Source organism: Streptopelia decaocto, assembly GCF_964273445.1.
Source record: "Streptopelia decaocto genome assembly, chromosome: 1".
NCBI classification, from domain to species: Eukaryota; Metazoa; Chordata; class Aves; order Columbiformes; family Columbidae; genus Streptopelia; species Streptopelia decaocto.
Window position 1 is genome coordinate 143947243 of NC_138663.1, and position 14994 is coordinate 143962236.

The following is a 14994-nucleotide window of genomic DNA, read 5'->3' on the forward strand; positions in this document are numbered from 1 at the left end:
TATATTTCTACATTAACTTTTCAAGGCAAATGCTAACAGTTAATTGAAAATCAATTCAAAAAAAAAAAATCTATCTGCTAAGAAGCTCTTTAAATTCAATTATCAGTCTTGGTACCTCAAAAATCTCTTTGAATAATTGCAATGCTAGAACTGAACAGTCTTCAGAGCCTTCCAATGGTTGGTTTGACAAGTGCACCAATGCAACAGATGGCTCAAAAGTCTTTGAGCGAGTCGTAAATCTGGTATTTCCAGAGACCGGCAAGCCAGATGGTTCCAGTATTGCCTGCCGCAGGGTATGACGCAGTTCTATCACAGAACAGAAGGCAAGCAGCAGTTCTAAGATCTGTGTGAAGTGAATGAGAGTTCAAATGCTTTTAAATCAAGTACTCATACAGAAATTTCAACTCTCATAGTACAAGTCTAAAAAGATACGTAAGTTCTATGCAACTCCTTTTAGCACTTTAAAGGTTTCTGAAGAATTGTTTTCTCTCCATAAAGCCAAGTCAGCAGCAGAAATACAGTTCATTAGAGTGATGAAGGCTTGGGACAGCCAGCATTCTGTGTATTGGTCTCCTTCATTTAAAACAAAAAAACCAAGAACAAAACCAAAACAACAACAACAAAAAAACCCCACACATGACTGCTGGCTACAGATCTAATAAGCAGTAGAAATGCACATGCACTCAGAATGAAAAAAGCTTTAGAAGGGAAAATATTCTGACACACCAATGGATGCACATATGCAAACTCTGAGACAAAGGAAAGCACCCTGGAAAGCTCCTCGTCGATATGTATTTCTAATTAAAACCAATAAACAACAACAACAAAATCACATACACTGAAACGTCAGCATTTATCATTTACTATTATGTGAAATGCATCCATAAAAAAAGCTTAAGATTCTTTTCACATATGTATTTAGCCCAAATATTTTCACATTTCATATTTTAGCCTCTAGCAACATTTATTTAAGGTGGCAGTGAGACAAAGCTGAATGTGACAGTTAACTGCTTAACTCAACATGGCATTAGTTGTTCGACTAATATAAAGAACTTATTCCTAAATCTTTGAAATTAGCATCATCATTCCCTGATCATCATTTCAAAGTCTGAGTATTAATTCAAGTTTTAGCCAGTGAAGTGGAGCATACACTGCATTTCAGTAGATCCCCGAATTTCTTATTAGCTAAAGCACAAAAAGTGTTTATGTTGGCTTTTTGCCTTTATGTCGTGTTGCCTGAAAGCAGATACACATAATCTGGCCCAAAAAAACTCCACCAAAACAACACACCAGCTATTACAAATTCAACCTATCAGCCATTTGAAGAACTAGAAAATAAAAACTTGGTGAATACCATAGGTCATTTAAAAGTCATGAAGTATGTATTTAATTATTAACCCTCATACACAAGGAACCTACAGAAGTAGAACTAGATTAGTAGTTTTATGCTCTTATGCTTAAACTGAAAAAGTATAAATACCTTTGATGACGAATCAGGATCCCTTCCATGAAGAAGATCTAACACCTGGCCAAGGCATGAGGTAAAGTGTTCATATCTGTAGCATACATAGAAGAGGAAAAAAAAAAAAACCAAACCAAAAACACAACATGAAAAAAGGGAATTTCAACACTCAAATATTTATATGGAATGATGAATGCAAGTGTCCTATTCTCCTCCTTACCCCCAAACACTTCAAGTATAGTGATAGCTTTGATGTCATTTCTATTTAACACAGACTAAACTTAAAAAATGTTCTAAGAATTAAAGTAAATTCCTTAACATAAGCCAAGATTTACCAGCTGGTTTTACTGCCAGATTGAGATTCAAATTCTGCAACTTAATTCTGCACACTGAATTTGCAGAATGACTAGTCAAGCCCTCCACAGAACTACTCTGTAATGGCCTCCAGTGAAATTACTACAACTTCAACCATACTATTCCACTAGAAGAACATACAGGCCTGTAAAAGGCATGATAGCTATTGCTCACGTTTTCTGACCACTGATACTTGTCCAGACAAAGAATTACTGAACATAACTATTCAATATTGCTTGAGTGACAATGAAAAAACAGATTTTGATCCACACTTCTGTGTGACACTAGTAACGCAAGAATCCTTTAGTTTTAGGTACAGCAGTTGTAATCAACTAGTTACATTCAAAAAGCATCTAGGGAATTTTTTCCAATGTTTGGTTCAGAATGCAAACAGCATACAGCAAAGGAACTTAACGAGAGCCTAGGAAAAATACCCTGCACTTTTAGGAAGTAAAGCCATACCTGGTAAGATAATCTGCAACTTTGGGGTTCTTCAGAAGATCCATGAGTAGATCAACAGAGTATTTTCTTGTTAAAGTACCATCTCCATTTACAACAATATTGAATATTAACTGAAATGTCTGATGGATATTTCGAGCATGAAAGAGCTGAAAGAAAGAAGAAAGTTACATACAGGCACATACTTACTTTGCTGGGTCTCTTGCTTATTAAAACTACCTGGCATCAGAATTTTATTTTGCCAGTGTGACTATCAGTTTTATCTACAACTTAAGAATAGAACAGACTTCAAAATATCACTTACTTTTTCTCCTACTTCTTCATTTAAAGTAAGGCTTGATAAAACTGAAAGTGCAAACACGACCATAGTCAAACTACTATGGGCCAGGAAACTTATTAAGGTGCGATAGAAACTCTTCACATTATTCTAAAGCAAAAAGGAGAAACATAAGCATTACAAATTTTATTCTGTTCTATAAAAACACAAACCTTACAGTTTTTACATATGTATAAATAAGCCATACAACTCATGAATAACAATATTAGAAATATATTTGAATTATAGCTGTTCTCTAGGATATCTATTTGGATCTGTTTAGTTATTTGCCCCGCAAAAAAGACCATAAGAAATACAAATGTGATTCCCTAGAGCACAGTAACTCTCTTTTGTCCTCAAGCTAGAGAATCATGCCACAAAAACAAAACTCTTACCAAAGATTTTATCTTAGTTTGAACAGGTAAGTTGTGACGACAGAGATTTGCCAGGAGTCCTAAACACGGTATCGTTATCTCATCTTCTGTGGATTGACTTAAAAGAAAAGTCCAGAAATTCAAATAAAGACTTTTTATTAAAGCATCCAGAAATTAGTTACAAGTATTTGGGGGCTGGAGGTGGGGTGTTTTGGGGGCTCTCTATTTTGTTTCAGTGTGCGGGGGTTCGGTTTTGTTTTTTTAACTAGACACCATTCTGCCAAGCCAAGCAAAATTCAGATTGCAATCCCCATAGTGTGGGCAGTTTTTAACTGAGGACATCTGTAAAAAAAAGAGTATCAGAAACCAGTACTATCAAAGGTCCTTTATTGCAAGTGCTTTTAATAGTCACTAGATCTCTTAAAAGGACACTTGCACAAAACTCATTTAAATCTAATGTAAGTCTGTTCCTAATGATAAACATGAATTTTTCCCTGATTCTTCTCTTTGACAGCTCCCTGGGGTATGGGGATGGGCTAAGAGGCAATTAATATCCAGTCACTGAAAGTTCCACAACCCCTGCATTTGACAGGCTGTAACATGGTTTGCAAAGAAGAAAAATCTCTGTTTACTTCAGAGCAAAAATGCCACAGCTCACTCTGGAGACCAGGTTAGTGCAATATGCAAATGGCCTTCAGAAAGTTTAGAAACTTAGCCAGGTATTTCCCATAAGACAAGACAACTGAGTACACACTTACACATGATGCATTAGAAATGAAATTAATTCATCGATGTTTGAACCAGCACAAAAGACGGGAACATTGTAGGTTAGCCTCTGCAGCAGCTGAATACTCTGAGGAAATAAAAAGTTGTTTATATGTGTCTTTCCTACAGCATCTCACTGAAGAATGTTACAAATTACAAAAGCTGGAACTGACAGGACAAATAACAAGACACCACAACTGTATTAATTTTCAGACCCTGTGATGTTAACATAACAATTACACAAGCTGCTGTGAGCACATTAAGTGATGTCCTGCCACACTGATGTACTTATTAAAAGCCCAAACAGATGAATAAGGTTTTATTTTGACAGAGGCATTACCTTTTTAGCCCAGCCAATTCTACCCTTTGCCTCGTCAGCAATTTCTCCATTCTGTCAATGAGGAAGGGGCTTTGTCCTACTGAAAGATCTACAAGTTTCACTAAAATGCAAAAAGCGCTTTGCAACCTCTTGCAGAAATTATGCTTAGAGCAGGGGTATCAAACCCATTTTCACCAGGGGTCACATCAGCCTCAGAGTTGCCTTCAAAGGGCCAAATGTAATTTTAGGACTGGATAAGTTTGACTACTCCTGCATTTACACAGTCCTAAAATTACAGTTGGTCCTTTGAAGACAACCATAAGGCTGACGTGGTCGACAGTGAAAATGAGTTTGACACCCCTGGTGTGGGAGAATTTGAGGGATTTTCTTGAAATTAATGGACATTGTATGGAACTGAACAGGCGTCTGAGGCCTACATGTCCAGCAAGAGAACAAGAGTTGAGCAGCCTACATGTCTTACGTGACTTTGTACAACCTTGAGTAAAACAAAAGAAAGACTGTCTAGTGAAGAAAGGAGTCAGCAAGTCAGCTATAACATAGATACATCTTGCTTAATATTAGAGCTTGTGCAGAAACATATAATCCAATCACCTATTAGTTTGCGGTGCATGAACAGTAGCTATTGGCCAATTACAAGCAGCCTTCTGATGCATGGACAGCGCGTGGACAGGTCAAAAGATACTTAAGGAGAGTTGTAACAAGCAATAAAGGGCTTTGCTTAAATTCACATTGGATTGTGTGGAGTCCATGACTTTTCACCTTCGCAAGTGGTGACCCCAATGTGAGAGAATTTACAGCGAGGGGACAACTGCTGCTAGGAACGAGCCCTGGCTGGAGTTGGCATGGCTGGACCGTGACTGGGACATGGTCTGTGGGCTGCGTGCCTCCCAAATGGTTGCTGCAGAAGCGACAGAGGAGGAATAGAGGATCCAACATCGTTGCAACAGACACCCAAAGAGGTGAGCAGCCGGGGGCAAGAGGAGAAGGGGCAGAATATATCTAAAGAAGAAGCAGCAATACCGCGGCTCCTCTTGCATATCCTCTCTAGGAGAAGATTGAAAGATGAGGAGAGCAACCTCAAAAGACTATTCATTTGGTGCAGGGACAATGGATTTCCTGCCGATCCGTCAGGAGCTTTTCAAATAGAGACTTGGGAAAAAGTGGGATCTGCATTGTGGGAGGCAATCAGTCGCAGTGAAAAATATATTCTTGGTCTTGTAACCGCCTGGCAACTGATAATTACTACATTGAAGCAGTTAAAAGCCAAAAAGACTGTTACACAAGGCACATTCGTGGCATTAAGTCCTACAAAAGAAGAAAAGACTGTTATGAGCCTTAGTGACTCAAAACAGGTATTTCCAGCTCAAATACCAATTAAGTTGCAAGTTTTTGTTCGTGATCCAACAAAGTATTCACTCCCAGAGGAAGTGCCAATAGAGAAACAGTCTGCACCTCCCCTGGAAGAAGAATCATCGAAAAAACAGAGCCAGTGTACCGAGGACATGGAAATTGATCAAAATGCACCGACCGACTTGATGAAGAAGAAACTATTTTATCCTCCTTTGCCGCTGCCTACACCACCTACTCCTGAACCTCCGGTTCATCCCGGGTTTCCTGATAAGCCTAAATGGGCCCAAGAGCTTATTCGGAAACTGGAAGGTTTGGAGAGACAACAACAGATTCAACAAGCTTATTTAGAAGATCAAATGAACAGAGAGGACATGATAATACATAGATTGGAACAGAACATTTCTGATAAGCATTCTGGTGGGGCAGTGGGAGGTATAGGAGGTACAGGAGCTGCGGGAGCTGCTGTGGGTGGCAATCCTACCATGAGGTGGCAAGGTGTTATAAAAAATGCATTGCTTGAGGGGGAAGTTTTACTGTCTGCATATCCAGTAATACTGGGGGGTACAGGGAATGACAGGAAACAGAAACCTAATTACTGGGCTTCTTTTCCCTGGGAAATAGTTAAGGAGGTGAGGAAATCGGTAAAAGAACATGGAAACACTACAGCCTGGCTTACCATCCCCTAACATGATTCCACAGGAGTGGGATGTGTTAGTAATAGATCTGAAAGACTGTTTCTTTACAATTTCGTTACATGAGGATGATTATGAAAAATTTGCTTTTTCAGTTCAATCAGTCAATAATCAAGAACCTATGAAAAGATATCATTGAATTGTTTTACCCTAGGGCATGAAAAATTCACCTACTATGTGCCAATCATATGTTGCTTGGGCGTTGGTGCCTCTATGTGACAGATACAGAGACTTGATCATATATCATTACATGGATGATATTTTGATTGCTGGAAAGTCGCTACAAATTGAACTGATAGTTGCAGAACTAGAAAAAGAGTTAGGGACCAGAGGTATAAAAATTGCACCAGAAAAAATTCAACACACATAGCCTTGAAAATACTTAGGTTGGGAAATCACTAAGGCTACGTTTCATCCGCAAAAATTTACTATCAGGACTGACATTCAGACCCTAAATGATGTTCAAAAAACAACGTGTGATTTGAATTGGATTCGTACCTGTTATGGTATTACAAATGATGATTTACTGCCAATTGCTAAATTACTGCAGGGAGGAGGTGGGGTCAATGCTCCACGTTCAGCAAATGCTGAAGTACAGCAAGCATTAGTGAACACTATGCAAAACATTTCCAATCATTATACATACAGATGGGATCCAGAACAAGAAATAGGATTAATGATTATTAATAACTCTGCACATCCTTTTGCTTTGATCATGCAGTGGACAAAAGAATCTGACCCACTCAGAATTTTGGAATGGCTGTTTCTCTCAATTCAACCCAAATGATCAGTAGTTACCAGAATAGAAACATTTGTGCAATTGATAATAAAAGGTCACTCCTGTATAGTGGAAATAAGCAGAAAAGAACCAGATTATGTAGTCATACCTTTGTCAGCTGAATATATCCAATGGGCATTACAGAATTCTATAGCTCTACAGTCTGCAGTGTTAGATTACTCCGGACCAATTTGAGTGCATTACCCTCCACATAAGTTTATGGGGCGGTTACCGACATTTCAAATACAACAGATGCCTCTTTTGTCTATGAATCCAGTAAGAGGTATCATTGTTTTTACAGATGCAGGAGGTCATTCACAGAAAGCTGCAATAACATGACAGAAAAAGGGAGAATGGAAGGATCTTGTGCTAACTGATCTAGAGGGTTCAGTTCAACTCTTAGAACTACAAGCAGTAATTCAAGTCTTTAAGATGTGGGACAAACAACCTGTAAATGTAGTATGTGATTCACTGTATGTTGTAGGGGTTGTATTGCAGTTAGAAAGAGCAGTTTTGAAGCATGTTGACACTTTACTACAGTACAGACTATAAACATATTGTTATTTTATCACTCATATCAGAAGTCATACAGGAATTGCTCGTAGCTTAGCTGAAAGTAATCAGCACACAGATAAATTAGTTGCACCTGTTTGGACAGGTCCTTCTATAGACAGGTTTGCTCAAACTTGTCCCTCACATGATTTTTTCCATCAGTCAGCTAGCATTTTACAGAAACAATTTCATATCAATGAGATTGATGCAGGAAACATTGTTTTGTCCTGTGCTGATTGTCAAAATTGCTCTGGTGGATTTTCAGGAGGTGTTAACCCATGGGGCCTTGGGCCTTCAGAAGTACAGTAAATGGATGTCACACATTTTGCAGAATTCAGATGTCTCAAGTATGTTCATGTTTCAGTTGATGCCTTCTCTCATGTTATCTGGGCTACTGCTCAGGCAGGAGAGTCTAGCAAATACGTTCAAAAACACTTAAGGGCAGCTTTTGCAGCTCTTGTTATCCCAAAATAAATTAAAACAGATAATGGTCCTGGCTATATTGCTCGGGCTGCTAATCAATTTTTATCCTTATGGGGTGTTACTCATACGACAGGGACACTGCATCAACCAACGGGGCAAGCTATTGTGGAACGTACACATCACACCTTACAACAGCTGTTGCAAAAACAAAAAAAGGGGGAGGCTGGCCTAGCACCTCAAGAGTGATTACAACAAACAATATATGTTATGAACTATCTTAGGCTACGCAGGGGAGAAAAGGTAACCCATGGTAACTCATGGTGCAGGTTTAACAGGAGGTTTAGAGCAAGTCAAAAAGGGACAAGCAAAAGTTTGGGTAAAAAATGGAGTTACAGGACAATGGGAAGGTCCATGGAACTTGGTAACATGGGGACGGAGATATGCCTGTGTTGTTTCAGGATCAGGATTGAGCTGGATTCCAGCAAAGTGGATCAAACCCTGGCTAGAAAACACTGCTCCGAGCACAGAAGTTAGAAACAGCAACGAGAAGCGAGAAGCAGAAGCAGAGTCATCTAGTGGTGAAACTGATTAGATACCTAACATACAGTTAATAACATAGAGGGGGAAAATCAAGACTGACTAGTTCTAATCTATTGGGATAATATTACTGCTTTGATTATTCATACAGAGTTCAATGACGTTATGGATTTTGCAATGCATAGTAGGCATTACTCTAATAGTGCTAAACATAAGCAATGCTTTTTGGCTTCCTTCTCAGCCAAAGACTAACATTTGGATAACTTTAGCCAACATGACGGGTCAAGACTCAATCTGTTTAGCTACTGCATCTCCGAGCAATCCTATTTCAACATGTTTGGTTGGTGTTCCACTAGATACCTGGCCTATACCTGGAAACAAGAAACAATTGGTTGGTGGTAAAAATGTGACAGATAATTGGGACAGCTAGGTTGTAGACCTACCACAAGGAGGTTTAGAACCTCAAGAAATTGAGTTACTAGGATCAGTAAAAATGGATTTCTGTCTATATTTCAATTATTCAGGAAAAAACTTCTATCTCATGCAAGTGGTAAACACTTCATCATCTGTATATCCCAATCAGAGTTTTTGTTGTAATTATACCAGTCCAAATGTATCTAGGGCTACCAACACTCCTTTGAAATTACCCCCAGGAATTTTTGTAATTTGTGGAGATAGAGCTTGGCAAGGAATTCCTTCCTACATAAAAGGAAGACCATGTTCTTTAGGGAGATTGACTCCAAATACATCAACCATTTTAATGCATAAGAGAAGAAAAAGAAGCATCCATGCCTATAACAAAGATTGTAAGGATAATATACAATTTTGGGGAAAAGGTGAAACTATAGCATCTTCTATTTTTGCACCTGGAGTTGCAGCAGCACAGGCTTTGACTATGCTTAACAAATTAGGATGCTGGTTAGCAAAACAGACTAACGCTACTTATTTAGCATTGTCTGGACTTCCAGCAGATACAGATTCAATTAGGCATGCTATGCCTCAAAATCGTGCTGCCATAGATTTTTTGTTGTTAGCACAAGGGCATGGTCGTGAAAGTTTTGATGGAATGTGCCGAGTGAATTTGTCTGATCATTCTGAATCAATTCACAAAGCAATTAGAAGGTTAGATGGCATGACCAAGAAGTTAACCTATGAAGATTGGGTTTTAGACAAGTGGTTGAATGTTTGGGGTATTACAGGATGGAATAAGGATTTATTGAAAAATGGTCTAATTATATTGATGGTTGTTTTAGTAATGTTAAGGGGATTGGACTAGATGATCTTTTGAGGTCCTTTCCAGTCCCTGACATTCTGTGTGTGTGTGTGTAATGCTTATTCCTTGTATCTTACAACGTGTACAACGTACAGTAGAAAAATCCATGAAAGGTCTATGATTGGTTCAAAAACAAAAAGGGGGAATTGTGAGAGATTTGAGGGATTTTCTTGAAGTTAATGGACATTGTATGGAACTGAACAGGCCTCTGAGGACTATGTGTCCAGCAAGAGAGCAAGAGTCGAGCAGCCTACATGTCTTATGTGACTTTGTATAACCTTGAGTAAAACAAAAAAAAGACTGTCTAGTGAAGAAAGGAGTCAGCAAGTCAGCTATAATATAGATGCATTTTGCTTAATATAAGAGCTTGTGCAGAAATGTATAATCCAATCACCTGTTAGTTTGCGGCACGTGAACAGTAGCTATTGACCAATTACGAGCAGCCTTCTGATGCATGGACAGGTCAAAAGATACTTAAGGAGAGTTGTAACAAGTAATAAACAGCTTCACTTAAATTCACATTGGATTCTGTGGAGTCGATTTTTTGCCCTCGCACCCCTGGCTTAGATGAAAACAAGTTTGCTGTGAAGACTGCCAGAAGATCTAATTGTAGTTAAGTCCTTCATACAGCATTCTTTCAGTACATAACATAACTGAATTAATATGAAGTTGATGTACACAAATATGACAAAAATCACAGCATAGGATAGCAGCTGAAACAAAATCTCATCATATATCTTACAGGTCTTATCACTGGATCTACTTGGTGACTACAAAAATCTCTCCCACTGACTGGCAAGTCACCTTGATCCCTTTATCTTCTCCTACTCCAAGTGCTTTGACAAACAGACAAACTGTGAGAAAAGTGTCCTTTACTGGATTCTTGACTCATTTTCCACAGATCAAGGGCAACAGAACTGTTGGCCAAGTAATTTTCCATTTTCCCTCTCAGAAAAGAGAGAATAGCCAGCAAGTACTTTCTGAAAGCTCAGAACCTCATATGAGAAAACCTGTGCATATTAAAAAAAAAAAAAAAAAAAGTTTTGCCCAACCTTACTCTGGAGACATTCAAAACCCGCGTGGACACCTTCCTGTGTAACCTCATCTAGGTGTTCCTGCTCTGGCAGGGGGATTGAACTAGATGATCTTTTCAGGTCCCTTCCAATCCCTAACGTTCTGTGATTCTGTGTGTAATGCACAGAAAGGACATCTTAACATTGGTAAAGTCAGGCTGTGAGATATTAAGTGTTCACAAAAAATAATTTAAATGCACAAAAATAATGCCTGCACTGGGCTCCTACAAGTCAGCTTCCACTGGCACAGCCCCTTGTACTCACTGGCAGACAGCACTGAACAGAGAGCAGGAGGCACATGGGCCCTACAGACCTTCCATGAGGACTGGCAGCCACGGCTCTCATTTCACTCCTTCACAACTGCCTGTCAAAGAACTGATTAGACAAAAGCATCTCCAAGCTTTTGTTATGAACAGTAGGAGAAATAACAAAATACCGCAGCTGGAAAATAACTTCCCAAGCTCTAAAGCAGTGATTTCTTGAAATAACTTCAAAAAGAGGGGGTTTTGTTTGATTGGTTTTCTTATGTTGGGTTAGCTTTGTTGGTTTGCTTTTGTTATGTTCAGTTTTTTGCTTTGTTTCAATTAGAGTAGGCAAGAAGCACAAGCAAGATTAAAGAGAGAATACAAAGAGCTCTATGCAGGTTAAAGTCCTGTCATACAAGCGTCATACAGCAAACAAGATACACAGCTAAGACCAACACCCTATTTCAGATCGAGCTTCAAAAGAATTATTATATGCATGTGGTATAATAGATACTATATAAGAGTAGACAAATTTAATTAAGCGTTAGTTCCTCTTACCTGTAATACAACTGGGTCACTGGGATTCGTAGAGCTTCGATGAACCACGCCTGCCAGCACACTGGTCAGATTGTAGGTATCCTGAAGAGCTTCTCTAGTCTCATTGTCTAAAGCTGGTATTTAAGAATTATTAACAAAATAACCCTGTCTAATAGCGACCAATCTAAGCAGAAGCCAAAGTCTTTGAGCAGTTTTTCATGTATATTTAAGCTTTAAAAGCTTGAAATAAATTCTCTCCATTTCTTGCTTCACACTGTGGTGGGCAAGTGGACTAAAACTGATACCTTGAGAGGGTTATTTAGCAAGAGTTAAATTAAAAAGCCAGTTCTGCTTAGGCAGTCCTGGAAAAGATGTAGCAAACAAGGATGACAGGTAAAGCAACAGATCAGTTGGAGAGGGACTAATTCTTAACATTTTCCAGACCCAACAGGTTGGAAAAGGTAGTTTCAAACCCCAGCAACCAATATAATTTTACAGTAACTGTTTCAAAAACCTACAAGGAAGGTTAAAGAGGCTAAAAACTCCAGGAACCAGAAGAGATAAACAAGAGATCATCACGAAGGACTCAAATCTTGAATAATTACTCCTATGTGATGAGAAACTAAGTAGGGAAGGGATAAGTTTTTTCCTTGTATAGGTAGCCTACATGCATAGGTTATGGTGAGCACAGAGCTCCCTGGACAATGAAGTCGCAATCCTGTGAAATGCAGAAATAATGCACCTCAAGAAACAAGTTAGAAGCCATAGAACATATTTTGTAGTTTGGAAATTTGATGCACGCAGGACCAGGCCACTGGAGAGCCCAAACTGCTGCCCAGCAAACACTCCAATGGGAGAGGTAACTGAGGTGATGACAGTTGTTGATGTAACATGGCTTCTCCCTCTCTTTGCATCCCCTAGGCAGGTTTATCCATTTCATTAAAAAAGGTAGTCTCTTCAAGCTCCAAAAATCAAGGAAGCAAATTCTGAAAAGCTTGATCATCGCCATTTCACAGATATGACTTAAAATCTGCTTCTCACAATGACTCAAAATCTTATCTGGCCTTGTACATAGTGCCAGTTGGCTCAGAACAAGCACTCCACTACAAACACTGCCTCTGTCTCACCTTGTGCTTTTTCCAAGAGGTTCATCACCCATGCCACAGAATCAACATCTGTCTCACCTTCCCCTTCCCAGACCAAAGATAAAAAGTTCAGATGCAAACCTTACCCAGCTGTGATAGGAAAGTAACCACAGACAAGGTGAGAGATGGATTTGTATTGGCATCATCAAGGAGTTCTACCAGGCAACTGAGACATTCACTTGGTAGAATCTGGTTTGAAGCAAATAGTCGTGTAAGCTTCAGTCCAGAGATAACCTGGAGATGAAGGGAGAAAAATAACCTTAATTACTCAACTGCAGCAAAGCATTTAACAAAAAACATCAAAGCACAGGTTTTGCCCTATTTGACAAATTGAGGATGTTAAACACCACTCTAAAAGGACATTCACTGGAAAAAATTGAAAAAAATCTGGTTTTCATTCCCATGGATGCATTTCTCTTTCTCTTGGAGAGTACCAAGTTTACATTGTGATCATTTATAACATATTGGAGCTGCCTTTGCTTGCATGCTGACAGCATCCATAGTAACAGCATTCTTCTTAATCTCATAGCTCTAGCAGAGGAACAGTTTGTATTTCTTCACATACTGAACAGAATTAATATCAGGTTACTCTTCCTACATTTAGCATAGATAAATGATAGGGTTTATTTTGAAAGAACCACCAAACAGATTTCTCAACACAAACATTTAATAATCAGCCTTCAGCTCAGCCCAGCAGACTGCTTTCCACAGACACAGACAGGAACCCAAAGGTGCATGAAGGACAGGCTGTAACAGGAGCTTTCAGAGTACTCTGTGCTTGAGACATGAAAATAGAACCTGAGTTCAAGGAAGCCTCTATAAAAAGGTGCTGAAAATGATGCATCTGCCCATCAGTACAGGCAGGCACAAGTTACACTTGAATAATAGAGGAACATAATGTCGGTTTTGCATATCCCTGTATATCTCTTTGCAATAGATACAGGAGAAAGTTCAACTGAACACTAACTTTTTTTATTTGAGCAATTAACAAGTAAATCTGTATTTGAGCTAGGTACCTGGCAGATTAAGCAATTCAGTCAACGTGTCCATCTCTCACCACACCATGGTCCCCAGGCCAAGGTTGTACACAAGGCTCTACCTGGAGCCCAGAGCCCCTCAGCAGCAAATCCCTTTCATTATGTGTTGCATGAAATTGGCAAACACCTGATACAAGACAAGCTCATCCATCAAACTGCGTTTTTAAAGTTGTGGAAGTAAACGATAATGAGGCTCAGAATTACCAGGAATATGAAAAAAAGTCCCCCAAAGGGCACACTACGTGCTTCACCTGCGTCCATGTAAACATGTTGCACGTTTCCGTGAGCACACACAAACAGCGTAAACCGCTATAACGGAGTACACAGTCGTAGTCCGGAGATGTGGCTGAACACTGAAACGGCCACCAGCTCCCCTGCCAGCCGGGCGGCGGGCGAGTGTCCCCATCTCCAGGCGCTGAGCTCCAGGGGAGCCCGCGGGCCACGCCGGGCCCGCAGCCCCGGGCGCCTGCAGCCAGCGGAGGGGCAGAGTGGGCCGGGACCCCGGCGGCTCCAGAGCCCGCGCTGCGGTCGCCCAGGGCGGGGACGCCGGAAAAGAAGCCACCCGTGCCCACAGGCCCGAAGGGACACCACGGCCACACAAACAGGCCCGGCCGCCCCGCCCACTCCCGCGCGGGAGCCCCGACCTGGCGCCGCTCTCACCTCCAGGCCGCGCTGCAGCAGCGCCGCATTAGGCGGGGTCTTGGCCGTCCGGTACTGCGTGGCTGCCAGGAGCAGGGACTTCATACAGCCCGAGGCATCCATGGCGCCTCGGCCCCGCTCTCAGACCAGGCAGCCACAAACAACGCTCGGATTTCCCGCCGCCGCCATTTTGAAGGGAGCAGCCACTGAAAGGCAGCGGCCGGAGCCCGTGGGGCTGACGGGAGAGGCCGCGGCGCCGCGTGGCTGCAGGGGGAGGAGCCCCGGCCGATGTCGCTCGGCAACCGGAATCGCGCGTCTGGGCTGCGGACCAGGAGGAGCTGCTGCTTTAACACGTAAAAAAAAAAAAAAGTTCAGGATGTGCATCCACTTCGGTGGGTGCCTGCGGCTTCAGGGCTCACGTGGGCGAGGTAATACATGCAGTTCGGAAATGAGACCTTCTTCCAGCCCCCACCTCGGGCAGGCAACTTCAGGGGTGAAGATGCTGTGGGATTCCGCATGTGCCCAGAGCCCTGCTCTTCCTTGCTGCTGCCTTCCAGATCCAGGTCAGATTTCCTAGCGCATGCACGATTTGGGGTGGGCGGGCGGGCAGCAGGCAGGCTCTCCTCCTGCTGTGCTGCCTGGG

General features: G+C 41.0%; 1 protein-coding gene across 1 annotated transcript in view; it reads right to left on the reverse strand.

Annotated features, from left to right (window-relative positions):
• CIP2A (cellular inhibitor of PP2A) overlaps positions 1-14583 on the reverse strand; it is a 36344-nt gene extending 21761 nt beyond the window's left edge. Inside the window, exons 1-9 of the mRNA XM_082047132.1 lie at positions 14373-14583; positions 12762-12909; positions 11552-11664; positions 3724-3818; positions 2987-3083; positions 2580-2702; positions 2279-2424; positions 1481-1556; positions 116-343 (exon numbers count right to left, since the gene is read on the reverse strand). Of these exons, the coding sequence (XP_081903258.1) occupies positions 116-343; positions 1481-1556; positions 2279-2424; positions 2580-2702; positions 2987-3083; positions 3724-3818; positions 11552-11664; positions 12762-12909; positions 14373-14474 (1128 nt within the window). The 5' untranslated portion in view covers positions 14475-14583. The remainder of the gene's footprint in view (positions 1-115; positions 344-1480; positions 1557-2278; positions 2425-2579; positions 2703-2986; positions 3084-3723; positions 3819-11551; positions 11665-12761; positions 12910-14372) is intronic.
• Positions 14584-14994: the final 411 nt, after the last annotated feature.